The sequence below is a fragment of the Myxocyprinus asiaticus genome, chromosome 38 (genome assembly GCF_019703515.2).
Source record: "Myxocyprinus asiaticus isolate MX2 ecotype Aquarium Trade chromosome 38, UBuf_Myxa_2, whole genome shotgun sequence".
Taxonomy (NCBI): Eukaryota; Metazoa; Chordata; class Actinopteri; order Cypriniformes; family Catostomidae; genus Myxocyprinus; species Myxocyprinus asiaticus.
The window spans coordinates 31,055,767-31,083,306 of record NC_059381.1 but is presented as its reverse complement, the minus strand read 5'-3'; the positions used below and the strand labels follow the sequence as shown (position 1 = coordinate 31,083,306).

Here is a 27,540-nt window from a genome sequence, read left to right as displayed (position 1 = left end):
TCTTATTTAGGGTCCAAGCAGTGAAAGTGTGGAGGCCCTATTGTTCTTCTAAGGATTATTATTATTATTATTATTAGGGCCCAAGCACTGAAAGTGCGGAGGACCTATTGTTCTTCTAAGGATTATCATTGTTTTTTTTTAAGGTTTTCGGTATTTTGGGGTACTTAACATCTGACTGGCACCAAATTTGTACAACATCATGCCAAGACATTGTAGATGCTAAATTGCAAATTGATTTTAGATATTTTGAATGGTGCCGTCATGGTGAAGCAATAAATTTATGGCGAAAAATGGAAAACAGGAAGTGCCTTATATCTTCTGTGAGCATTGTGTGATTTTTATGACAATTCAGCTGTATGTTTGGTAATGTGGGCTGATCACATGGATGCAGCTATTATGGGTCACGGTCACTGCACCACCAACTGGCAGCAGGAGTATGGCACTTTTAACAGACTTTGAAATAACTTTATGTTTACATGAATTGCTTCAAAATGCTTTAGAATAATGTCAAGACACTGCTGATGTCAAATTGTCAAGGGATATTTTATATCTTAAATAGTGTTGCCATGGCAACACAATAATTGTTATTATTCCTTTCTTCCTATATTTGGATGTTTTTGAGGCTCTTGGCATGATTAAAACTCCATGCAATTTTGCACACACATCAGAGTCGTTGGCCATGAGGGCTGGGCAAAAGTTCACGCATGGGCGGCCTCTGTAGCACCACCATTTTCACCTACAGTCACCAAAATTGGTACATACATAGTTCTCATCTAGCCAGATAACTTTCATAATTATAGTTATTAACTCACCCCAACAGGATTTTTTTAATATTGCAGTCTCTGAACTTTTCAATACTCCTAGGGGATTCATGAGACTGTCACCACATTTAGACAACATTATACCAAGACACCGAAGATGCTAAACTGTGAACAGATTTTGATATATAGAACGGTGTTGCCATGGCGAGGCATTCAATTAAAGGCGAAAAATGGGAAACAGGAAGTGTGTCTTATCTTCTGTGTGCAATGTGTGATTTAGATCAAAATTGAGATGCAGGGGCTAATCCCATGAATTTGACTATTTCTGGGTCACGGTCATAGCACCACCACCTGGCAGCAGGTAGTGTGGCTCTTACAACAGACTTTAAAATAGTCCTTTTTATTTACCCAAATTGCTTCAAAATTGTTTAAAATAATGTCTAATGTCAAATGCCAAATGCGTGTGTCCACCTTACATTGTTTTCCAAAAGCCACCGGGTGGAAATGGACCAGCTGTGCTTGGGCCCATCATTGCTGCTTGCAGCTATATTTTATTACTGTTGTTTCCTTGTCCTGAATAATTACTTCAGAACTTAAAACAATGTTTACTAATTAACAAATTAGTTAGTTTTGGTATAGAGAATTGTCAAATTTCACTGGTACACAGGTACCGACAACTGAAATTGGTATCGTTACAACACAATGCCTACAATGGTAGATCTTACTATAATGGCACTAGGAAAAAGTAGATCTCATGCCATAGAAATGTGAGCACCCCTGAGTTAGAGTATTTTGAAACCATTCTTGGTAACGTTTGTGAATAAAACAAAATATAAATTTCATGTACATGTCATTAGCATTGGGGTACTCGAGCTTGGGGATGAGGGGTGAGTAAACAATGACTGAATTATCATTTTTGGGTGAACTTATCCTTTTAGAATCAAAGGAATGTAAACTTTAGAACAGGATCATTTGTTTAAATTCAGTTACCATTTATTCTTGTGGAATATACAGTATGTGAGTATCTGTTGTCAAATAGCTTCAAGGTAGTACTAAATACATTTTTATGATGCCTCATTTTTTTTTATAACGATAACACACGGACACATCAGGGTTTTAGGTGCACAAGCAGGGCTTAGAAATGTCCCACGTTTTCCGTGAATTAACAATCATGTCCGTGTTAAATGGCCCTAATATTAGCAGTGGGCTTTACCAGTGTTTTCGGATGTAACATTTGTAGTCAAGTTGTGAGATGTAACTTCTCAGCGAGTGCTAATTTCTACATTGTTGACTCATTATTTTCCCAAATCAGTCGGCAGACAGAGACAAAAAAGGAATCTCAGTAAATATTATTTCTTTAGATAGGGATCATTTTATATGAAAGTAAACTAAATTGAAAGGACAAATTGAAAATGAAGCAGAAATAAAAAACTAAATTAAAATTCAAAACAATAACAACACTGGCTTGAATCCGACTCGGCCCCAATTGTTTAAAGACTCGGACTTGACTCGGACTCGACTAAGGTGGACTCGAACCCAACACTACATATCATACTTGTTATTTTTAGCTTACATTTTAATTCAAGAGTAATCGATTACTCATTTTTGTGGGTTAGAGTACTCGACAACAAAATTACTTGAAAATGCCCATCCCTAATCTGTACATCTCAGTTTTTGTTTTGAAAGGACAATAAAAGTTTTGTAAAATGAAAGGTTTCAATTATTTGCCCTATTTATTTGTTGAAGCTGGCCCGAAGCCATTGTGAGAGAGTTTTGGGCTAGTTAACAGAACAGTCATGGTCTCTATCGGGCCAGTGATGCGTTGTCACTACAACTTTTATTCACAGATCTTGTTACCTTGCAAACTTAAACATTTTTTTGTAAATTCTGTTCATTTAAACTTTTCATCAAGGAAAAAATGATCAAGCTGATTGAAACAGAGGTTTTGTCCAAATTGTGAGAATGACTTATGATAGTCTTAGAAGCATCAGTAAGAATGGGTTGAATATTACAAACCAATAAGTAAGGTTTTGCATATTTTCCCATAATTTTCTATTGAAACCAATTTAAATTATTGCAAAGAAAACCTAACATTTCATGAAACATAACTACTAAATAGTTATTTAGACAGCCCACTGAATATTAACTTATATACACCGATCACCACAACATTAAAACCACCTGCCTAATATTGTGTAGGTCCCCCTCGTGCCACCAAAACTGTGCCAACCCGCATCTTAGAATAGCATTCTGAGATGATATTCTTCTCACCACAATTGTACAGAGCGGTTATCTGAGTTACTGTAGACTTCGTCAGTTTGAACCAGCCTGGCCATTCTCTGTTGACCTCTCTCATCAACAAGGCGTTTCTGTACACAGAACTGCCGCTCACTGGATGTTTTTTTGTTTTTGGCACCATTCTGAGTAAATTCTAGAGACTGTGGTTTTATACACACACACACACACACACACACACACACAGTTGCAATCGAAATTATTCAACCCCCCCAAGACAGTAAGGATTTACAAAGGTAAGCTTTTCTGATGGCCCAGAATTTTTAAACTTTACATCAGTACTATATCAGTTGAGTGGCACATTCAAAGTCATAGTGTGAATATATAACCTAATATTTCTAAATAGCAGGATTTTTTAAAAATACAGCCATGTCATAATTATTCAACCCCTATTGCATGTAGCTGTTTCTTAAATATGTAAGACTACACAAGTAATTGTTTTAAAACAAAATTAAGTCATCAATCTGCAATGGCACTTATTTAAGTTTTTAAAATGTAAGTTTAGCATTGTAAGCAAAAATGTATTTCTATGCAAAAAATGCAATTAAAAATAAGCTGTCACAAAAGCTAATAGAGGAGATTATTTCATTACACAAGAAAGGTCATGGCTAAAAGTACATTTCCATGGCACTTCAATTTCCAATAGACAAAGTTGGCAGCACCATTCATACATTTTTTTAAATATGGTACAACAGCAACCTTCTTGGGGTGTGGAAGAAAGCAAAACTTGTAGAAATGTTGACTTGAATATTCAAGAAGTAATTAGGAAAGACCTGTGGAGTCCTGGATGAAGGTTTTATAGACGTATGACACTAAACTGAAAATGAGTTTTAGACCCATGGGTCAGCAGTACATCTGGAGTAAGATGACAAGGTGATGACAAGAACAACACCATCCCCACAGTCAAGCATGGAGGTGGGTCAGTCCTGTTATGGGGGTGTTTTGCGGCTGCAGGAAATGGCTATCCTGACTATGTGACTGACACCATGGATTCTTTCAGGTATCAGGCCATTTTGGCATGAAAAATTTGATGCCTTCAGTGTGTAAACTGAAGCTTGGTGATCACTGGACTTTCGAGCAAGACAGTAACACCAAGGATACATCCAAGTTGTCCAATGTCTGGTTCAGGGACAGGTCGTGGAATGTCCTTAAATGGCCCTTTCAGTCCATCATTAAAATCCCATTGCAAACCTTTGTTGGGATTTCAAGGAAGCAGTGGCAGCACAGAAACCAAAGAATGTCAATGAGCGGGAAGCTTTTGCTCATGAGAAATGTGTAAAAATTCTAATAGAGAGGTGTCCGAAGCCTGAGAACACTTACCTGAAACATTTATTTGCTGTTATTAAGGATAAAGGATGCTCCACAAATGACTGACTTTGGGGGTTGAATATGTTTGACATGACATTTGTGGAGAGAATTAGTTATTTTTTATTTTAAAATTTGGGTAAACTGAACTCTTTGTTCTCAAAATCATTCAAATGTGTATTAAAAACTTACTTTGACTGTTTACTGAGGTTTTAGTTGATGTGTTTTAATTCACATCACCAGAATGTATTGCTGGTCGGGGGGCTGAATAATTTTGATTGCAACTGTATGTGTGATATATATATATATATATATATATATATATATATATATATTACAAATCCCTAGTGCACGCATGTCTCAAAAGTTAAGACTGCTTGGCTCAGAAGAATATATTTTGAAAAGAGATTTCTTTAAAAAGAAATAGATCTCAGAACTAATAAATTGCAGTATGTATCTTCCTATTTGATTGGTAATTAACCAAAACAAAAATAAAAAGATGTCGAAAATTACAAAATCTCTTTTGATTTACAAAACAATTCAGTACCTTTCCCTCTGGCGTGGTGTTCTCTACCCAGATATCATCACTGGGAACACTTGAAGCTCCTCCAGTTGCTGGTGATGGAGGCATTCCAGGTGGAAAGATCATACCAGGAGGAGGCGGCATGTTTCCGATGTGTGGAGGCATGAATGGTGGCCTCTGGGGAAAAAGGAAATAGGATTTTTGAAAGTGAGACATAAACTTATTTAAATTTCTTTTCATTATATGAAAGTAACATTAAATCACACATGTACTTACTAAAGGCACTTTGTATTGTCAGAGAATGACTATGTCATTATCCTAACTCATAGTCTCTACCTGTAGGTGTGGGGGTCCTATGGGTGGGGGCAGAGCTCCAGGCGGAGGTATAGGTGGCATACTGGTGTCAAATGGTGGCCGTCCAAAAGGGGGTCTGGGTGGTGGTGGGGGTCCTCTCATTATGCCGAAGGGCGGAGGTGGCGGTCGTAGTAATGGAGGAGGTCCTCGCAGTACTGTGTTTGGTGGTGGAGCAGGGCCACAAAAACGTAAGGCCTGCTGTAGCGCCATTCTGAGGAGAAATAAATACATGACAATAACACTTTGCAAGATCTACACTTGGTTCAAACAGAAGAGTAAAATGTAACTGACAAATTGTCCAAATAAAATCGATGCAACCCACCTGTAAGGAAATTATGAAATCATAACATATGGTTTGATTGATGCGATTACCTTGTAGAATCACTGCAGTTTTCACACACACACACACACACACACACACACACACACACACACAAGTACTGTGGCAATAAAGTATTATGGCACAGTGATGGCATCGGATGGTAACAGCATGGTACTTATATACATCATGGTACTGATTGGTTACCACATTCATGTATCATGGTAAAAACATGGTAATAGCATGGCATTTTCGTTAAATTGTTTGCATACAATCATATAATTTAAAATAACCATATAACCTTAAATGTGACCACTGGGTTGAGAACTCAGTGGGCATCACACTGCTGAAATCATATGGTGGATTATGATAAATATTGAACTGAATGTCATCTGGTTTTTATATTGAGTGCGAAGCTAAACTGATTTAAACCCAAATTAGAAGTCAAACCTCAAATACGCATAATAAACATTACTCTCTAAATTCATGTTTATTTTCTTACTCAGTTTTAACCATAAACAGATGTATTGTAGTCACTGTGGTCTGAAGTTAGCTAGCAAAGCAAACATGTCCAACACGTCAGCTAATAATGAGTTTGCTATATTAGCAGAATATTACTTATTTCGCTATGTAGTCGAAATACATTAGTTCTGTTTTTGCTTTCTATGTGTTTTGGCCAACTGAGCATTATTTAAACAGATAAACAAGAACAGAGTGAATGTTTATAGTGACTGAGCAAATCTGCTCAGCTGGCAAACAAGCTAACTGTGCTAACCCTGTGCCAGTGGCAGCTTTCACACTAGAGCACAGGTTAACATAGTTACCTCAGTCCATAATAATTAGTCTTGTGTAAACACTGAAAGCGCTTTACAAAACTAAAGGGCTCCGGTTATAATTCCCGAAGATGTTTACACTGCAAGCGCGCGATTCGATTCTGGTTGTTGTTTTGTCACGCGCTTGCTGTGTAGACCTGTTCGAGGTCCATTTCTTTGTTATTCTACATACAACAGTCATAATGTGACTTTTAGTGCATTTATCTGACCTGTTCTCCACGAGACCAGCGCTCTCTCCATCTATGTTTTCCGCCATCACTCCAAAAACTAAACACACATCAGCTAAACTTCCTGCTAGTGAACCATTTCCTCCATAATTTCCTCACACTTCCCTTTCACGTTATTGGCTGGATTAACTTTTAAAATGTCTATTAAAATATAAAAGCTCAATCAAAAGGTCTCTCTTAAAAAATAAATAAATACATAATTTAATGTTTAACCCTTGTGCGTCAATAAAAATAAAAAAAAAGTTACTCAGAGGTCCTTTTAGGACAAAAATATCCGCGTCAAAAACTGCCATAAAAATACAACACAACTACCAAATATTCATTCATTTTCAGGATGTTAACCCTTTAAATGCCAGTTTGTTTACATAATGTCACTGTTGTTTTTTATACACACACACACACTTCTCAATAAACACATACAAAACACACTCTGACATCCATACCAACACAATTTTATCTGCATCATTTATTCTATTGGCCTGCAGTGCTCTATAATACAGCAAACAGAAAATAGGAAAAAAGCTTGTATTTGCTCCATAGGCTAAACATGAGAAAAATGGCACCATCTGGTGGAAAATATAAAATATTAACATTTTGTAGCCAGTGCTCCAGAATGAAAGCATAATCTCATAGAATTCATGATTTTATTCATTAATGGCACTGGGATCAAATATTTCAGTGTTAATGGGTTTCAATGGGGACATTTTTGTCGTTAAGGTCCTGAGTGTAACTATTTTGTGTACACAGTGTATTATAGATGTATTATAGGAACTGAGGTTGAAATATCAAAATTCCCCCCAAAATATACACATCTGGCAAAAATGTATGCCGTTGGCATTAACACAGCCAAAGTGATCGAAAAAACAAAAATGAAAAAGAGAAAAATGTCCCGGAGGTCGCACAAGGGTTAAGATTATTTTTTATCAGAATAATATCTGCATTTATAATAATCAGAACAAACAATTATTCCGCCAAGAAATATGTCCAGTGGTTCTCCCCATATTTAAGCATATGTGCATATTCAAATTCCACCAGTATTTGGAAAAATATGTGTTACATACACTATATTGCCAAAAGTATTCGCTCAACTGCCTTTAGACGCATATGAACTTAAGTGACATCCCATTCTTAATCCATAGGGTTTAATATGACGTCGGCCCACCCTTTGCAGCTATAACAGCTTCAACTCTTCTGGGAAGGCTTTCCACAAGGTTTAGGAGTATGTTTATGGGAATTTTTGACCATTCTTCCAGAAGCGCATTTGTGAGGTCAGACACTGATGTTGGACGAGAAGGCCTGGCTCGTAGTCTTCGCTCTAATTCATCCCAAAGGTGCTCTGTCGGGTTGAGGTCAGGTCTCTGTGCAGGCCAGTCAAGTTCTTCCACACCAAACTCGCTCATCCATGTCTTTATGGACCTTGCTTTGTGCACTGGTGCGCAGTCATGTTGGAACAGGAAGGGGCCATCCCCAAACTGTTCCCACAAAGTTGGGAGCATGGAGTTGTCCAAAATCTCTTGGTATGCTGAAGCATTCAAAGTTCCTTTCACTGGAACTAAGGGGCCAAGCCCAGCTCCTGAAAAACAACCCCACACCATAATCCCCCTCCACCAAACTTCACAGTTGGCACAATGCAGTCAGACAAGTACCGTTCTCCTGGCAACCGCCAAACCCAGACTCGTCCATCAGATTGCCAGATGGAGAAGCGTGATTCGTCACTCCAGAGAACGCGTCTCCACTGCTCTAGAGTCCAGTGGCGGCGTGCTTTACACCACTGCATCCGACGCTTTGCATTGCACTTGGTGATGTATGGCTTGGATGCAGCTGCTCAGCCATGGAAACCCATTCCATGAAGCTCTCTACGCACTGTTCTTGAGCTAATCTGAAGGCCACATGAACTTTGGAGGTCTGTAGCGATTGACTCTGCAGAAAGTTGGCGACCTCTGCGCACTATGCGCCTCAGCATCCGCTGACCCCGCTCTGTCATTTTACGTGGCCTACCACTTTGTGGCTGAGTTGCTGTCATTCCCAATCGCTTCCACTTTGTTATAATACCACTGACAGTTGACTGTGGAATATTTAGTAGCGAGGAAATTTCACAACTGGACTTGTTGCACAGGTGGCATCCTATCACAGTACCACGCTGGAATTCACTGAGCTCCTGAGAGCGGCCCATTCTTTCACAAATGTTTGTAGAAGCAGTCTGCATGCCTAGGTGCTTCATTTTATACACCTGTGGCCATGGAAGTGATTGGAACACCTGAATTCAATTATTTGGATGGGTGAGCAAATACTTTTGGCAATATAGTGTATATGAAAATGGACATTGAAATATATGTTGCATATACAGTGCATTCAGAAAGTATTCATACTCCTTTATTTTTTCACTTTGTTATGTTGCATCCTTAAATGCTAAAATGCTTTAAATTATTTATTTTTTTCACATCAGTCTACACTCCATAACCCATAATGACAAAGCAAAAACAAGATTTTTGATAACTTTGCAAATTTATTACAACCCTAATTCCCAAAAAGTTGGACCAGTATGAAAAATGCTAATAAAAACAAAAAGTAGTGATTTGTAAATTATATTCACCCTTTGCTGTATTGAAAGCACCACAACTACACATTACATAATGTTTTACCTTGTGAATTTCATAGTTTTTTTGAAAACGTACAGTAATTTCAAATCAGATGATTGCAACTCGCTCCAAAAAAGTTGGGACAGGGGCAATTTAAGACTAATAACTATTTGATGAGTTAAGATAACAAGGCGATGTTAAACAGGAGATGTGAAACAGGTGAGGCAATCGTGTTATAGTATATAGGGAGCCTCCAAAAACAGCCTAGTCTTTCAAGAGCAAGGATCATTTGAGACTTGTCAATTTGCCAACAGATGCTTCAGCAAATAATCCAGCACTTTGAGAACAATGTTCCCCAAAGACAAATTGGAAGGATTTTGGGCATTTTACCCTCTACAGTGCACAATATAGTTAAAAGATTCAAGGAATCTGGTCAAATCTCAGTGCGTAAAGGACAAGACGAATCTCTGATCCCTCAGACAGAACAGTGGAACTGTGTTTTTTGGTCCGACGAGTCCACATTTCAAATAGTTTTGAAAAACACAGTCGTCATGTTCTCAGGACCAAAGAGGAAAAGGATCATCCATGCTATTATCAGCGTCAGGTCCAAAAGCCAGTGTCTGTATGGGCCAGGGGTGTGTCAGTGCCCATGGCATGGATGACCCACTTAACTGTGAGAACACCATGAATGCAGATAGATATGTACAAATTTTGGAGCAGCATATACTGCCATCCAGCACCATCTTTTCCAGGGACTTCCCTGCATTTTCCAGCAGGACAACTTCAAACCACATACTGGCCGAATAAGCGGAGATTGCGGGTGCTAGATTGGCCTGCCTGCAGCCCTGACCATCTCCAATTGAGAATGTGTGGTGCATTATGAAGCACATTAGATGGCAATGAAGACCCTGTACAATTGTGCAGCTAAAGACCTACATAATGGTTGATTGGGGGAAAATTCCACTTTTTAAACTTAACAAACTTATGTCTTCAGTGCCTAAATGCTTAATAAGTGTTATTAGAAGAAATAGTGATGTTTCATAGTGGTAAACACTCGACTGTCCCAACTTTTTTGGAGTGTGTTGTAGTCATCTGATTTGAAATGACTGTACATTTACAAAAAACAATGAAATTCACAGGTTAAAACATCATATAGTGTGTAGTTGTAGTGCTTTCAATATAGCAAAGGGGGAATATAATTTACAAATCACTCCTTTTTATATTTATTAGCATTTTTCATACTGTCCCAACTTTTTTGGAATTGGGGTTGTAAAAAGAAAAAACTGAATTATAACACTGAAGTGTTCAGACACTTTGCTATGACACTTCAAATTTAGCTCAGGTGCATCCCATTTCATCTTTGAGATGTTTCTACACTTTGATTGGAGTCCAACTGTGGTAAATTAAATTGACTGGACATGATTTGGAAAGGCACACACCTGTCTATATAAGGTCATACAGCTGAAAATGCATATCAGAGCAAAAACCAAGCCATGAGGTCAAAGGAACTGCCTGCAGAGCTCAGAGACAGGATTGTGTCGAGGCACAGATCTGGGGAAGGCTACAAAAAAATTTAGGCTGCATTGAAGGTTCCCAATACCACAGTGGCCTCCATAATTCTTAAATGGAAGAAGTTTGGAACAACCAGGACTCTTCCTAGAGCTGGCTGCCTGGCAAAACTGAGCAATCGGGGGAGAAGGGTCTTGGTAAGAGAGGTGACCAAGAACACGATGGTCATTCTGGTTGAGCTCCAGAGATCATGTGCTGAAATGGGAGAAACTTGCTGAAGCACAACCAGCACTGCAACACTCCACCGATCTGGACTTTATTGCAAAGTGGCCAGATGGAAGACTCTCCTCAGTGCAAGACACATAAAAAGCACTCTCAGGACTCTCAGACTGTGAGAAACAAGATTCTCTGGTCTGATGAACAAAGATTGAACTGTTTGGCCTCAGTTCCAAGCATCATGTCTGGAGAAAACTAGGTACTGCTCATCACCTGTGCAATACCATCCCAACAGTGAAGCATGGTGGTGGTAGCATCATACTCTGGGGGTGTTTTTCAGTGGCAGGGACTGGGGGACTGGTCAGGGATGAAGGAAAGCTGAACACAGCAAAAATACAGAGATATCCTTAATGAAAACCTGGTCCAGATCACTCAGGACCTCAGACTGGGCCGAAGATTCACCTCCCAACAGGGCAATGACCCTAAGCACACATCCAATACAACGCAAGAGTGGCTTAGAGACAACTCTGTGAATGTCCTTGAGTGGCCCAGCCAGAGCCTGTACCTGAACACAATCGAACATCTCTGGAGAGACCTGAAAATGGCTATCCACCGACGGTCCCCATCCAACCTGACAGAGCTTGAGAGGATCTGCAGAGAAGAATGGCAGAAAATCCCCAAATCCAGGTGTGCAAAGCTTGTCGCATCATACCCAAAAAGACTAATAATACTAATAATAGTAATACAAATAATAATAATAGTAATAAAAACAATAATTCAATTGCAAAGTACTTATGTATCATGGTAGAATTGTTGTAAGAAATTTAACTTATGCTGATTTTAATGAAGACAAACCATCGTGTCCAGACAGGATGATTTTCATTACTGTATTACAGTCATTAGTGAATCATCAATGAGAATAATGACATTACAAACTCAAATGAGATTGATTGTTACCCAGGATCTGAGATTTACCTAAATACCCACTAGAGTGAGCCACAGTACCTTTTAAGAGTAGATAACTGTAACAAATGGGGGTCATCATGGGTCCTATAAGTAGCGATGCATTCCACATTTGTTTGGCTTTAGTAAAAGCACTATCAAAAACTTGTCTTTGAGTTATAGTAATACTATAAGAACAAATATTATATTATTCCATAAATTAAATGGTCAACTCTTCCTCAATAGAGTCCAACTCCTGTGTGTGTGCAGGGCTGTTTCTAGCTTCGGTATAAGGGGCCGTTAAGGGCCCCAGGCCACCAGGGGGCCCCGCATAGCAAGGTTGTTTTTTTGTTTTTTTTGGTATATAGTCATATATTGTTATTTATAATCATTTATTGTTAATTTGCAGTTATTTATTAGTAACATCATATATATATATATATATATATATATATATATATATATTTAACATATTCCAATTTTAAAATAATATATTCAAATTTGTTGACGACTGTATTGTGGTGTCATTCTTGGATTGGCCTGAATCTAGGAGTAGGAATTTGCTTAGAACCCCCATGTGCTCAGATACAGCCCTGGTGTGTTGTTTGTGTGTAACCTGGTAATTTCTAGGTATGTTCATCTATGAAATATTCCATTGGCTACAGAATACAGTATGGTGACAAACATGTCCCATGACTTTTTAGTCATGAATGATATCATATAGTCAAGAAATCCATTTAAAAGGCATCTTTCTATAACCTAACCTTTTATTAAATAACATGAAATTGATCAAATATGTATGTATGTTATCATGTCATAGGCGTTATCAATGTTAAAAACTTGTATTTTGAAAATACAAAAAAAAAAAAAAAAACATTTGTGGAAGAGAATTTCAGAGGTCAAAGTTCAGAGGAAGAAGAGGCTGCTCAAATGTGCATATAGTGATTTACCCATCATGTTGAAAAAGTTATTAATTTACATTTTAACTAATTGTTTTCACATGGTTAATTGAAATATGTCATTGGTGTTATATTGTTTAATGTTAATGTAAAAGATTCTTATTGAAAAACAATATTTAATGGTATGATTTATTGAATTAATCTGATCAGTGTGTATGTTTTGTGATGCTACTGACATCTTAGAAAATCCTTTATGACTAAAAATAATGTCAAGATGTTAAATAATGTTTACCCTCAGCTTTTATGGACAAGAACTGAAATGTTCAAAGTCGAAAAGTCAAATTGTTTGAGAATGACCCAATCATAAACAAGTCATGGAAATTAGTGATAAAATGTACATATAAATAATACCTAATCATTGGCACTTGGCAAATGGCCAGTGCCATTTGTTTAGGTCAAGCACGTCATGTAAAATGTGGCAACAGAATGTGCATCAGGTCTCTGGTGGCAATAGAAGACTGTCCATGATGGTCCTCAAACATACCTATCCACTACTAAGAGTGAAGTCCTCTTGTCCACTAATTAATGCTTAAAAGTGACACTAAAATACAGTTAGATTTTTGATGAAATTGTTTAATGTTAAACAAAGTTTTTGAGTACAATAAAATCATAAAAAGATTTATGAAAAGAAACTAGAATGAAAGAGGCGCTTGATCTCATGTTCTCTTTACATTTGCAGAAACTAATAAGTGTTTATGCAATAATTTGTCCATGTCTAAAACAATGTTTATAAGCAGAGGATCTCTCTGTATAATGTTAAGTATTAAAATAAGAAACTAAACCACTATGGAATAAATCTAAATAGTAATAAAATAAAGATTTGGTCATTTTGAACATAATGTCTTAGTGCCTGATGAAGCCCCCCCCCTCGTTTGTGTAAAGCAGCATACGGGAAAATGGACAAAACCAAAACAACAAAATCAAAAATCAAAGTGACCATACTATTCACAATGCCTTCAGTTATTCTGTAGCAATCTTGTGACAGACATTTCATAAAAGTAACACTGACCCGGAACAATGCTTGAGACTATAAACTTGAGACACTACATTCATGCAAGAAAGCACTAACAGATATGATGTTTATTATGAGGCATCATAAACACCAATTCAAGTAGTTGCTGGAAATGTGTAACAGCTCTTGCTACCACCGACAAATGCATTTGTGTGGCTTAAGTCGAGAAATATTAGAATCAGACCTCTGTTCTCACCCAAGTTACTCACAGTAATCTTCACATTAAGATTCTCTATCCCCTGCCCTATTGCCCAAACTGTAATGGCTTACGCTTTTTATGTAACACACCTTTTCTCTTCAGTAGTAACAGTTTTGGAGTGACATCTCATGATTGTTGCAAGATAGCAATTCATCAAGTATTGTTTACAAGCTTTACGTAGATCACTTCCATATAAAAAGGCACCCAATGCACCTTCAGTCACACTTCGATTTATGGTCAGGCAGCTTGCTACACAAAAGTCTTGAAAGTATACCTAGTACAGATATAGTCTGTAAAAATGCTGACCATATTTCCTGACTTCTGTACAAGCCAGAGGTTGCAATTGCAGATTGTTGGAGTGATAATGGAATCAAGGACTGTGTATCTGTAATAATTCGAACTGAAAATAAAAACAGCAACCAAATATTAAAGGACCTGTTTGGCCCATCTTATACCATCTGAGAACTGAATATACTAATTTTTTTTGCACACTGATATATTTACACGGTCAAGCCTTCACAGTCTCAATCACAACATGAATAATGTAAATTATTAGGTAATTTCTGAACTCAATCGTACTTAAAATGGTGAAAGGGGGCATGACGAAATACATAATGTGTATGAGGTTTCTGGATTTTAAAACAGTGGAAAATGTACCAAACTGCACAGGACACAGCCATCTGTTTTCCTTTAAAAGTACATAATATGCTTTGTTTGCACCATTTACAAAAACATTCCACCCTTCGATCACCTACCCCGCACAAAAGAAAAGCAGATTTATGTTTTCTGTTAAATGTATCAGGACAGATGATTGAATTGTCATGACACTGGCTAGTTTTGTCAGTTTTGTCCATTTTACTGGATGCAGCTCCTTCTTTCTCGAAGGTTTATTTGGAACCGAGAACCCCCTCGGAGCGAAACGCCTTTCATTTCCCAAAGTTGCCAAAGTTTGCAAAGGCATCTTGTTTAGGTTGCACCATGGCGGGATTTATACCATGGCCAATGCCCATGCTAGGCATGCCAAGGGCACCTTGAAGGGGTATGCCAGTGGGTGCCATGTTCATGCCTATTAGTCCTTGACTGACGGGAATTCCTCCAATACCCATAGAACCTATTCCCATGGTGCCCGTTGCCACAGCAGGAGGCATTCCCATGCCCGAGGTCCCTCCGGCTATCATGGGGTTCATTCCTGCTCTGGCAGGAAGCGCTGAGGGTTGAGCGTTGAGTGTCATTCCAACAAAATTCTGCGTGACCATGTTCAAGGGCGGCTGGACACCTAAATAAGAAACACAAAAATCCAACAGATTTTTGTTGCATGTAAAATTCTGCCATTATAGGAATATATCTAGATAACCACTCTTGACATTATCACATAATATGCGATACTGCTTATGATTGAGATTCAATGATAAGATAGTCTCATGGCAAGAAGTTTTGATTGTCTAACAATGACTATCCATGTAGAGCTTTATAAAAAAAAAATATAGCTGCAAGCATCAGTTATTGGGATTCAAGCGGCATAGGGCCTTTAAATGCATGTGCTACAAGATATAAAGCATTATTCAGATAGCCAATAAAAACAAAGCAATATAATTTTCAGCAGTATCAGGTAAATAACCATAGAGATTTAGTGTTTTTAACATTTCTGACAGTTATAGCACCACCTACTGTCCAATCACCACCAAATGTTGCATGCTTCTTCGGAACCATGTGTTGCACATGCATACTAAATTAGATAAAAATCAAAGATTTCCTTTAAGAGTTATAGGCTTTTGGGTGAACAAGGCCACATCCATATTTATAAATTACCCAGCAATAGCCAAGCAAAATAAAAAGTTACATTTTTTTGTGATAATTATAGATCTAGGCTGTCCACAGATTCTTCCTGTACAGGTATTGTTGAAGTCAAATGAAAAACCTATGGCTAGTTTGCAAAAGTAGGTTTTTTAAATGATCTCAAATATTTAACGAACGATTTGATTGACACCAATGGTTCTTGAGGCAAGGTTGTTCAGAATGAGGAACTATCATGTGATATGAATAATGTGTGGCTGTCAGAAAAACAGCGGTATTTACATGTATGTAAAACGCAATATCGGCTCCCAGTGGTCAATTTCTTTCTTTTTTGCAGACCTCTTGGACCAAGAGACAAATAGGCCCACCAAGTTTCGTTCTGATCGGCCTATTTTAACCTTTTTAAAAAGCTGCTGAAAGTTGATTGGTCGATGGTGGCCATGTTTTTGAAGATATGCAACTATCCTCATACACCTTGATGGCACCTTGGACAAAGACACTGCATGCGAAATTTCAAGTCAATCGGACCAATGGTTCCATAGTTACAGTTATTTTCAGGTTTTTCATTGTTATAGCACCACCAAATTGACAAGGCAGGCAATTGTTTTCACGTGTCCTCAGAATGACCCCGTACATAAGTTTCTCAAGTTTGGTGAAAACATCTCATTCCTTTCAAGAGTTATAACCATTTCCATAAAAGTGGAAAAACCCACAACTACGTTTTAATACGCATTCGTGAAATTTAATCGAAAGTAAATTTTTTTGTGTGTGTGATAATTATTGATATTGGGACTCCAGAGAATCTTTCTGCTTTGGTTTGGTTCTGATCAGTCAAATGGCCTAGGACTAGGTCGCAAAAGCAGGTTTTACCCAAAAAAATCTGAAATTGAAAAAAAATTAAATAAAATTCATGATGGAAATTAAATAGGCATTTTGTTCGACTTGAGCCAAGGATTCCAATTATACAAGTCTGTGACATACAGTTCAGGAGTTATGGCCCAAAATGTACGTTCTTGTTTTGTTCACTGTAGCATTCCCCCTTGGCCGAGTCCATGCGTATGTGTAGCCAGCCGGGGTACTACCATTCCCCACAGTTTCATGTTTCTAGACCTTATGGTTTGGTCTGCATGATCAGTTTTAGGGCATATTAATAATAATAAAAATCCTAACAAAAACAACAGGGTTTCAGAACTTCATGCTTGAACCCCTAAATAGTTTATACAGAAGACGTTCTTTAACCTTGCTGCATCATGGTATTGAGTGTGGGCTGTGTAGGCTTGGGAGGGTTCAGGCCTGCAGACAGGAAATCCAGGTTGATGTTCACGCTTGGGTCTGACCAGGTGGCAGGCATTGATAGCTTCCCCCCTGACTTCTGTAGCCCCATCTGCTGGGCTAGTAATGGACCCCCTAAAGTCTGGAACAAGAAGAGTAATTAAATTACTGTAATTCACAAATTAAAAAAAAAAAAAAAAAAGAAAAAAGTTATATATATTCCTTATATATATTAAGGAAGTTTTTGCCAATAAAAGACATTGTTGGCACTATAAAATGTAAAAGGGCTGCATATTGACACAGATTTCCTGATTTGATTTGAGTTCGATTAACAAGCTCTCAATTCGATTCCGATTAATTTGGGTATATTTAAATTATGTTAATTTTGCTTACATATATGGAAGAAATTCTAATTATATGTGGACCTTCTAACTTGGTACATAACAAATGATTAATCTTACATATCTTATTGGCTTTTTATAATTTTGGTCACATGTTAGCTTTTTAAAAATGTGCAATTCCTTGCCATAATAACTCCCTCCTCTCCGGATTTTTGTAACCGCTGTTGCGTTTATCAAATAATTCCTAGTGCTCAGATACAGAAATCAAGAGCAGCCCCACATCTAACTTCAATGCCGGTTCCTAGTTATTCTTCATTAGGTTTTTAATGTCAGTATGCTGAGTAACTTTGGTGCATTGGTGCCACTAATAGGCTGGAATTTGTAGCTGCAGCAGCTCGGGACACATGATTAAAAGCACTTATCTCATTGGTCTGTCAATTTTCTTCACAAAAATCAGACTGCGCTCCTACACTAGGATTGTCATGGACGATTTGTCAGACCCGGTGTGAATACCTCCATAGGAATCCATTGTTCCAATTCAAAAGCTCATTCGCAATGAACATTTGCAATTTGGGCTTGGTGTGAATAGGCCTTGATGTTAAGAAATTATGCGTCATCAGTAGAGGTTCACTTAAATGATTGAATAGACTGTGTTCATATCAACTGTGCACTGTACTGGAGTCCACATGTGGAGAACCCCAGACCACAGTTTCAAGTGGACTTGGGTGTGGTTCGCTGGTGTGCACCTGAGTTCTGAAAACAGCTTCCACACCAACCAAATGAACTGAACTCTGTCAAAAAACTGACTTAAGTGAGCACCAAAATCATTAATATAAAAGCACCTTAAACCTTAAAAGATGCATTAATATTCGATCTACTTATAATTCCCATGAAGTTCCCTGAGGCACAGAACTGGACACTCATCCAGTCAGCTCAAGCCATGGTCTGAACTCCAAACTGATTCAACGCCTTTTATTCTGGTGCAGGAAATCAATTCAGAACTGTGACTTCAGGTATCTGTTTACCTGTGATCTGGACATTGGCATGGCTGCAGTCTGTGGGCACATGCTGAAGGTCATGCTTTGGGATGCGCTGAGGCTGCTGTTGTTGGGGCCCATCAGGTCAAAGAGGTCAGCGGAAGGTGGTTGGGTGGATGTGGGTGCGGTTGGAGTGGACACGTCACTGAACAGGTCTGAGATGGCAGATGGAGCAGCAGAGGATGGAGGACTGGTGGAGGCAAAGGCGTTCCAGTCACCAAACTCACCATTACCAGTGGCCAGTGAACCTGAAGAGACAGAGAACCCGAACAGAGCAAAACCTTACATTTGAAGTGCACTTTATACTGTAAAACAGATAATGCTACAGACAAGGTTACTGCACTGTTGCTGTATGACTGTTCATAAGCACTATAACTGGATCCACACACACGCACACACACACACACACTGCTCTTAAGAGTGTGTCTCTGTCAGGGGAGATGGGGCTTAAATGATGGGAGCCGACACGTGTCTGTCCTCATAACACTCAGCAGGTAGTTGCTCCATCTGGACCCCTCAGTCATTCATCAATATTTCACTGTGCTGTGTGCTCTGCTACTCCAATCACATTTCAGACAAGCCAACAACACTGTCATTCTACTGCACACCAGTAAAGTCCTGCATGCTCTGCATTCAGCTGAGGCCTAGAGAGGCAAGAGGATGATGGGAAGGGTCAACCCTAGCCCACCTATTTCAACCTATAAATTCTGCCCTAGTTATCATTATTATTCTAATTGGCAAATAAGAGAAATGTACGGATGAAGGGTTCAAAATTGACACTTGTTTCAGTAATGAATGCAAAAATTGTCATTTGGTCGGCATTTACAAGGATTAAATGGTAATGGAAGTATATTCTGGACTATTTTCAAAACAAACTGTATTTGCAATTGTGTTTTCTATTTGTGGACGCATAAATTGTGACATAATCCAAACACAACTGCAAATCGCGTATTACCGTTTGCATTTCGTTTACACGAACGTACAAAGTATGCCAAATATGCCAATTGCATTTACCATGTCTTCATGGTTATGACCCTGTCATATTGAAATAGCAAAAGCAATTACCTCGTTTGCTATTTCACTTCTTCTGCGTCGTGTATGGAGCCTGCCAAAACTCAGATAGAATCGCAATTCCCTTATCCCTTTGCACTTGCATTGATCACCTGTCAATCAGTGTTGGGGGTGGGAGTTTATACTGTGGCCGTGTTATTAGTTAGTGACGACAGTCACAATCGACAGCATTTTAGAGCGCCTTGCTATCTTCTACCTCTTACCAGTTAACATGTATTTTGTTCTTTTAATATAACTGAAAGAACAAAATTCTTTATTTGAACTATTTCACTGTTTTCGAACAGTTTTATCTTCACTTTATATTGCAACACTTATTTATTTTTAGTTTTTTTTCACAATGCTCTACTACTATATGTTATGAAATTTGTTACATAACATGATATAGTAGAACATATGGCAAGATGTGAAACATCTGATAAGTTGACTAATCATTGATTAATAGTTGACTAAGTTAAAATCTACAGATAATTGATAATTTATCAATTATTATTGGTTCAATTATTCTTGATGTACAAGCTTTTATAATTGTTTCTCTGACTTCTTTTTGTTTCATTGTTCTTTTTCATTGTCTCTTCAATTTCTGTAATACACTGTGTAGGATGTTCTTGGCATGAACAATAATAATTAATATGCATATATCAATTCAAGGATACCGAAACAGTGTACTAAAGAAAAAGCTCAGTGGCTGTCAGTGTTAGACGTAATACATTTAACACATAAGTAATTAGTTACTGTAATCTAATTACTTTTTTACTCAAAACAGTAGTGTAAACATTACATTTAAAATTATTGTAATTAGATTACAGTTACTGACTTTTACTTTCAATGTAAGTATATTTCTAGGGTTACACAGATTTCTAAAATAATTATATTATTATTTATATTATTTGTTGAATTCATATTAAACATGAATTATGTTCATATGTATTTCTGTTTGCATTTCTGACAGCTGAAGGGTATATGTGCCTCCTAATAAGTCATTGTAAGGGAAAAATGAGTGGTGCCGAGTGTATGATTCGTGTGCAACAAAAAACAGAAGGAAATATAGACTTTATTTCAAATTTGTTGAGCGGAAAAGTGTTTTAGAAAATAACTTGAAAGGTAATTAGTAATGTGATTTCTCTTCAGTGAAGCAATCAGTAAAGTAAATGGTAATTTTTAGTGGATTACTTTTATTCAGGGGTGTAAAAAGTATGGATACTAAGTGAAACTTTTACTTAATTAAAAGTCTAGCAAAAAACACACACAAAGTGAAAGTAAAAAAAAAAAAAAAATTGCATTACATTGTACCATAGGCGTTGCTCGACCCTATTTAGGAGGGCTTCAACCCCACTAAATTTCATCTCATCTAAAAATATGTGATTTTACGGTCCGCACGCAAATGTGTAATCTTCCATTGTGTGCTCTTTAAACAGTGGCAGCACTGCACTAGTTTGGTGGCTTTTCTTGTCTAAAAAGACTGACTTTAGCACAAGCCAATGCAGGCTGTGAAGGAACATCACATTGGTTTGACCTACTGAACGGTCCTTCAATGTACCAGTCACTCTGAGTTTCAATCTAGGAGCTTGTGAACAAGCAAGGATCAACATCTGTTGACCAACTGAATGAGAGGTAGAAAATCGTTTGTTTAGTTCAGTAATCTGGTTTAAAAAGGAGAGAAAGGGGCTGGATGAATGAGTAAAAGTGACTGATGAAATTATAATGACATCAGGGTGTAATTGAAACTTTTTAGGCTAATATTGTTGTCTTTTTGTATAGCTTGATAGGCATGCACAGCAGTTCACAAAATTACATGTATGCTTTGTTGTCATTTGTAGGGAAATGCATATACTCTACTGAAGACTCTTAGCAGATTTGTGGACACATTTGAATCATAATTAGACTCATTTAGATCATGAATGACTCGGTGCTTAATCAATGGTTTAATGACTCACTCAAACACAGAAAAGACGTTCATTTGCTGCAACCTACTGGGTGTGATTTACAAAAATGGTCACTTAATGAATTGGTGAACAAATTTGAACTAATCTTTTGAATGGATTCAAAAGACTCGAATCACGATCTAATGACAGACAGAGAAACATCATCCGGTGTTAATTCACTCTACCTAAACAATGACCAAGCTAAATGTAACATTTATTGTAATAATAGATTTTTGTGGAGTTTAATATAACTTTAAACTGTAGAAGTTGTGAAATTATTGGTTCATATTCTATAATTTTTTTTAATAAATGAAGAACAAAACAGAAATAATTAGAACAGATTTGTGTTGCCAAAAAAAAAAAAAAAAAAAAAAATAATTATAAAAATATAAGGCTTGTCTATGTATATGGTTCTTCAAGCAGCCTCGGTTATATTTATAACTTTATAAGAGTTTTTTTTAAATATTTTTTATAGAAAATGACTATTCTGATTGAATATTTGCTGGCTAGCTTGATGTAAACACTTAAAAAATAAATAATAAAAAAAACACTATCTATGCCACTGAGCGGAATACATCAAATGTGCACATATTATAGTGTCATTAAGGGCTGAGCCCCCCCAAGATTGAAATCCTAGAATTGCCCCAGCATTGTACTTAAGTATTAAAGTTAAAAGTAACTTTTATTTCTAGCTAGAATCAAATCAAGAGTGAGGAGAATGTGAGAGAGAGAGGATGTTGTGGCCGATTATGTTATATGTTAAATGGATTTCATTGGTGGAATAAAAAAAAAAAAAATTAAATTCTAGTTTCATATTTCTAACCTTAGTGGCAGTCGTGACAAACTGTCCATTTGCTCGCAATGGATTGTACTTGTTGCATTGGAAAAGGCATTCGCTAAATGCGATGGCAGAGCACTCAGTCATTTGAGTAGGGATGGGACAAAGTATCGAATTTCGAAATATTGAAAAACAAAATGAATAATAATAATAATTCCTTACATTTATATAGCGCTTTTCTAGGCACTCAAAGCGCTTTACATAGTATAGGGGGAATCTCCTCAATTTCCTTAATGCCGAACCATATCGAGGCAAAGTCATTTTTTTCTACCCTATTTACAGAGTTCACACATAAAGTGCGATAAAGTGCTTGAATTTAGCTTTTAGAAATGTAAGTACTGGAATACCTGCAAAATTGCCTTGTTTTGTTAAAACAAATTGCTTGAAATGAAAATTGATCTTTTAATATCCTTTCTGTTCTTTACAGTCAGTCGTTGATCAAAAAATAACAAGAAACGTTCATTTTTATCACAGATCAGCACAGATGTGGTTAAGAACCGTGCGACTCCTCTCTTTAATGTGCGCTGAACTGAAACACTGTGAGACGCTCATTGAACTTCGGCAACTCTTAAAGAGACAATAATGATTATAATAATAATAATGCTGTAATTTAATTAACAGGGTTGCTGCGGAGTTTTTAAAATCAAATTTAAGACTTAAGACCTTTTTCAAGACCTGAACAAATAAAATTAATACCGTATCTCCATACCAAAACAAACCCACACAATCTCAAAATAAATTATGTATCACAGACACTTATTTAAACAGGCAAGGGCACACATTCAACATGGCCTTAACAATGCTTATCAGTAAAACAGGGTAGGATGTATGCAAGTTTAAAATACTCAAGACATGTTTTCCACATATATATCACATTAAAATTGGTACCACTATATAAATAAATACAAATTAGAGATCGACTGATATTGGATTGTGCCGATTCCATAATGTGTTGAAAGGCAATTCATCTGCCAATGGTTTTTAAAATTGGTAACCTATATTAAATGTTCTTAGTCTTTCATTCCTGTGATGGGGCGGGCCAGACAGAGGCTACACGTCCAAATTTAATTAAATTCCAGATGCACTTTTTTTTTATAATTTGCACCTGATTAATGATACTGATAAACTTTAATAAAAACTGACCTTTACACCATCATTTACTCCCACTCATCGTTCAAAATCAGAATGACTTTTTTATCTGTGAAACACAAGATTGAGGGAAGAGAGGATCGTATTTGTTGCTGTCCAAGCTCCATAACACTCGTGCCTTAGATTTCAATTCTTCTGAAGCCATATTTTCATTTACATTTATGCATTTGGCAGACACTTTTATCCAAAGCGACTTACAGTGTACTTATTACAAATTTATGTAATCATTTATTACATAAATTTCTGATATGTCCTAATGATTGTGAACTGCTCTGCAACAGCAGGAAACATTCAAAAGCCCCCGTGTGCATGAAGAAAATACAACAGTGCCACGTTTTCACTCTGGGGATGCAGCTCATACATTTATTTAATTAAATCGTATTCTTTTGAAGTTTGGTAATCACATTAGGTCATATCACGATTCCCATCTTTCTGCCCCCAAATTTAAGACCTCTTTAAATAAAATTAAGACTTATGTTGTATCATTTAAGATATTTAAGACTTTTTATGACCTTACATTTTGGAAAACTGAATTTAAGACAATTGAAGACTTTAAGGATCCGCAGGAACCCTGATTAAATAAATACATAGTCTGTATGTGCAGCACACTTCAGAGTGCTCTGCTCTCTGTCTTCTACTACACACACAAACTAAGCATGCACGATGATGATGATGATATGATGATGAGGTGTTTTCAGTGTATGAGAGGCCAGCTTCACACAATAATTTTGTAGTGTGCAGCACATGCAGATAATATATTTATTTTATTAAATCACAGACTTTCCAGTTTAATTATAACACTATGACATATTGCAATTTTAATTTGATTAATTGTGCATTCAAATATTCATTTTCGTCCAAATATTTGGGGCTCTATTTTCATGAGTGTGCATAGCGCAGCGCAACGTGCTCTGACTGTACGCAACATCTAATCCAATTTTCGTGAGAGTGCTAATTCTAAGCGCAATTTTTGTGCCAGTGCAAAGCGCAAATGGGCATGGGTGGGAGTGTTTGCCACTTTGTGGGTGTAGGTGTGCAAACTGTGGGTGTATTGTATGTAAATGAAGTGGCGCAAAGCGCAATTTGCTATTTTCCTAGGAATAAGACATTTCAATACCACCTCTTAACTCAGCGCAGAGTCCAAATTCAGTTCCTGCATTTGCAGTTTGGAGATCCAACCAGCAGGTGGTAATAAAGTTCATGTACAAATTCTGAAAGTACAGAACATCAAAAAATGTCCTTGATGATCGCTGTTGAAACCGTTTTTTGAATTAAAAAATTATGAGATTTGTGTTACATTTTCTAGAGGTCATGGTTTATTTTTTCAATTATTATTATTTTTATTGGTATGTTTAAGTCACTGCAAAAGGGGCCGTTGGAAGGAGAGAGTAAAATGTTTGGATTTGGTATGATGTTTTTGACCACTATGTTATTTTGATTATATTTTCATTACGTTTGAAGTTTAATTTGAATTTAGTATTTCATATTTCGAAAATGTTTTTGGTTGAATATTTTGGTTTCAATAAATGAATAAAAAATTGTAAAATCAATTTCGACCAGTAGAAGTGAAGTGCGTGCCGATTCAATCACTGTTAATACTAGCCATGATTTGTGTGTCAGTAGATGAACATTATTAATAATACTTACATTCCCTGTAATTTAACGGAGCCTACATCCATATCCTGAAACACATTTTCCATTTTTATAAAAGGAACATGTCCCATTTAACAAAGATAATTTTGTAAAAATCCAAATAACTTTACAGATCTTTATTGTGAAGGGTTTAAACAATGTTTTCCATGCTTGTTCAATGAACCATATACAATTAATGAACATGCACCTGTGGAACGGTCGTTAAGACACTAACAGCTTACAGACGGTAGGCAAATAAGGTCACAGTTATAAAAACTTAAAACACTAAAGAGAACTTTCTACTGACTCTGAAAAACACCAAAAGAAAGATGCCCAGGGTCCCTGCTCATCTGTGTGAATGTGCCTTAGACATGCTGTATAGAGGCATGAGGACTGCAGATGTGGCCAGGGCAATAAATTGCAATGTCCGTACTGTGAGATGCCTAAGACAGCACTACAGGGAGACAGGAAGGACAGCTGATCGTCCTCGCAGTGGCAAACCACGTGTTACAACATCTGCACAGGATCGGTACATCCGAATATCCCACCTGTGGGACAGGTACAGGATGGCAACAACAACTGACCGAGTTACACCAGGAATGCACAATCCCTCCATCAGTGCTCAGACTGTTCGCAATAGGCTGAGAGAGGCTGGACTGAGGGCTTGTAGGCCTGTTGTAAGGCAGGTCCTTAACAGACATCACCGGCAACAACGTCGCCTATGGGCACAAACCCAACTTCGCTGGACCAGACAGGACTGGCAAAAAGTGCTCTTCACTGATGAGTCACGGTTTTGTCTCACCAGGGGTGATGGTCGGACTCACGTTTATTGTCGAAGGAATGAGCATTACACCGAGGCCTGTACTCTGGAGCAGGATCGATTCGGAGGTGGAGGGTCCGTCATGGTCTGGGCGGTGTGTCACAGCATCATCGGACTGAGCTTGTTGTCAATGCAGGCAATCTCAACGCTGTGCGTTAACAGGAAGACATCCTCCTCCCTCATGTGGTACCCTTCCTGCAGGCTCATCCTGACATGACCCTCCAGCATGACAATGCCACCAGCCATACTGCTCATTCTGTTGCTTGATTTCCTGCAAAACAGGAATGTCAGTGTTCTGCCATGGCCAGCGTAGAGCCCGGATCTCAATCCCATTGAGCATGTCTGGGACCTGTTGGATCAGAGGGTGAGGGCTAGGGTCATTCCCCCCAGAAATGTCCGGGAACTTGCAAGTGCCTTGGTGGAAGAGTGGGGTAACAACTCACAGCAAGAACTGGCAAATCTGGTGCAGTCCATAAGGAGGAGATGCACTGCAGTACTTAATGCAGTTGGTGGCCACACCAGATACTGACTGTTACTTTTGATTTTGACCCCCCCTTTGTTCAGGGACACATTATTCCATTTCTGTTAGCCACATGTCTGTGAAACTGTGAAGACATAAACTGAAAAACTCAGTTTATGTCTTAGTTGTTGAATCTTTTTATGTTCATACAAATATTTACACGTTAATTTTGCTGAGTTTAGTTTATATCGCTGGTGCTTGACAGGGAATGGACTGTATAATAAGACGGAGACGGTGCCGGAGAAGAACCTCCATTAACCCGATTATCGCCATGCGAGGGCAATTTCGCCAAACCCACTTGCGCCTACACTTAGTGCATGCTTACATGAAAATACCAAAACTTCATGGCCGTACCCATTGACTTTGCACTTATGAGTTAAAGCATTGCACTGAACTTAGTGTGTGCTTAAAATAAGGTCCATCATATTCCGACATTCAGCATTTTATAGCTAATGCCATTTTCATGACTAGATTCCGTGATTCCGTCCTTATTTTCTGCATAATATATGTGGTAACAGTGGTATAAGCAGACTCCAATCACTGAAGTATTGAAATTTAATTCACATATCGAGGTGTGAAGGCCAAATTACCACGCTACCAACTCAGGATGTGAATTCATTTTTATTTATTTTTTTAATCTGTGGTTCAACTGTCATCGTTGTCTAAAGTTTATAACTCAAATGTATTTGAGGTTAATACAACAGCAACGTTGGAACGGAGAAATTGTATTTTGTACAATATCAATACTACAATACAAAACTATTTAGTCAAAGCAGAGATGAAAAGTGCTATACAAATAAAATTGATTGACTTGATGGAGATGACAGCAGATAAGCAGAAAAAGTATGTGACAGAGCTTCGTTCATGACAGTTAATTGTTTGCGTTGTTTCACAATGCGCAGCTGCAGAAGTGACAAAACAATACGAATTTGTGTATTTGACTCCTATTCTGACTCTGATTGTTACCATGTTTTTGTGCATGTAACAAAAACCTTGTTAGCAACACAGTCAAACAGTTCTACTATACTAAAATATTTTCTAGGGGGCCTGGGTAGCTCAGCGAGTATTGACACTGACTACCACCCCAGAAGTCACGAGTTTGAATCCAGTG

The 27,540-nt window shown here is 37.6% G+C and overlaps 2 protein-coding genes across 5 annotated transcripts in view; both read right to left on the bottom strand.

The window, feature by feature from the left end:
- Positions 1-6,734, bottom strand: part of LOC127428827 (transcription elongation regulator 1-like) — a 32,518-nt gene extending 25,784 nt beyond the window's left edge. For 2 of the 3 annotated variants that reach the window (XM_051677444.1, XM_051677446.1), the window contains exons 1-3: positions 6,600-6,734; positions 5,221-5,449; positions 4,909-5,061 (exon numbers count right to left, since the gene is read on the bottom strand). In XM_051677444.1, coding sequence (XP_051533404.1) covers positions 4,909-5,061; positions 5,221-5,449; positions 6,600-6,646 — 429 coding nt within the window. In that variant the 5' untranslated portion in view covers positions 6,647-6,734. Of the gene's footprint in view, positions 1-4,908; positions 5,062-5,220; positions 5,450-5,560; positions 6,502-6,599 lie in introns of those variants that run through there. The other variant, XM_051677445.1, reaches the window with a different exon arrangement.
- A 6,640-nt stretch (positions 6,735-13,374) lies between these two features.
- The window catches only part of clint1b (clathrin interactor 1b), a 52,599-nt gene continuing 38,433 nt past the window's right edge, over positions 13,375-27,540 (bottom strand). For both annotated transcript variants that reach the window (XM_051677463.1, XM_051677464.1), the window contains 3 exons: positions 18,466-18,725; positions 17,067-17,241; positions 13,375-15,309 (listed from right to left, as the gene is read on the bottom strand). In XM_051677463.1, the coding sequence (XP_051533423.1) occupies positions 14,960-15,309; positions 17,067-17,241; positions 18,466-18,725 (785 nt within the window). In that variant the 3' untranslated portion in view covers positions 13,375-14,959. The remainder of the gene's footprint in view (positions 15,310-17,066; positions 17,242-18,465; positions 18,726-27,540) is intronic.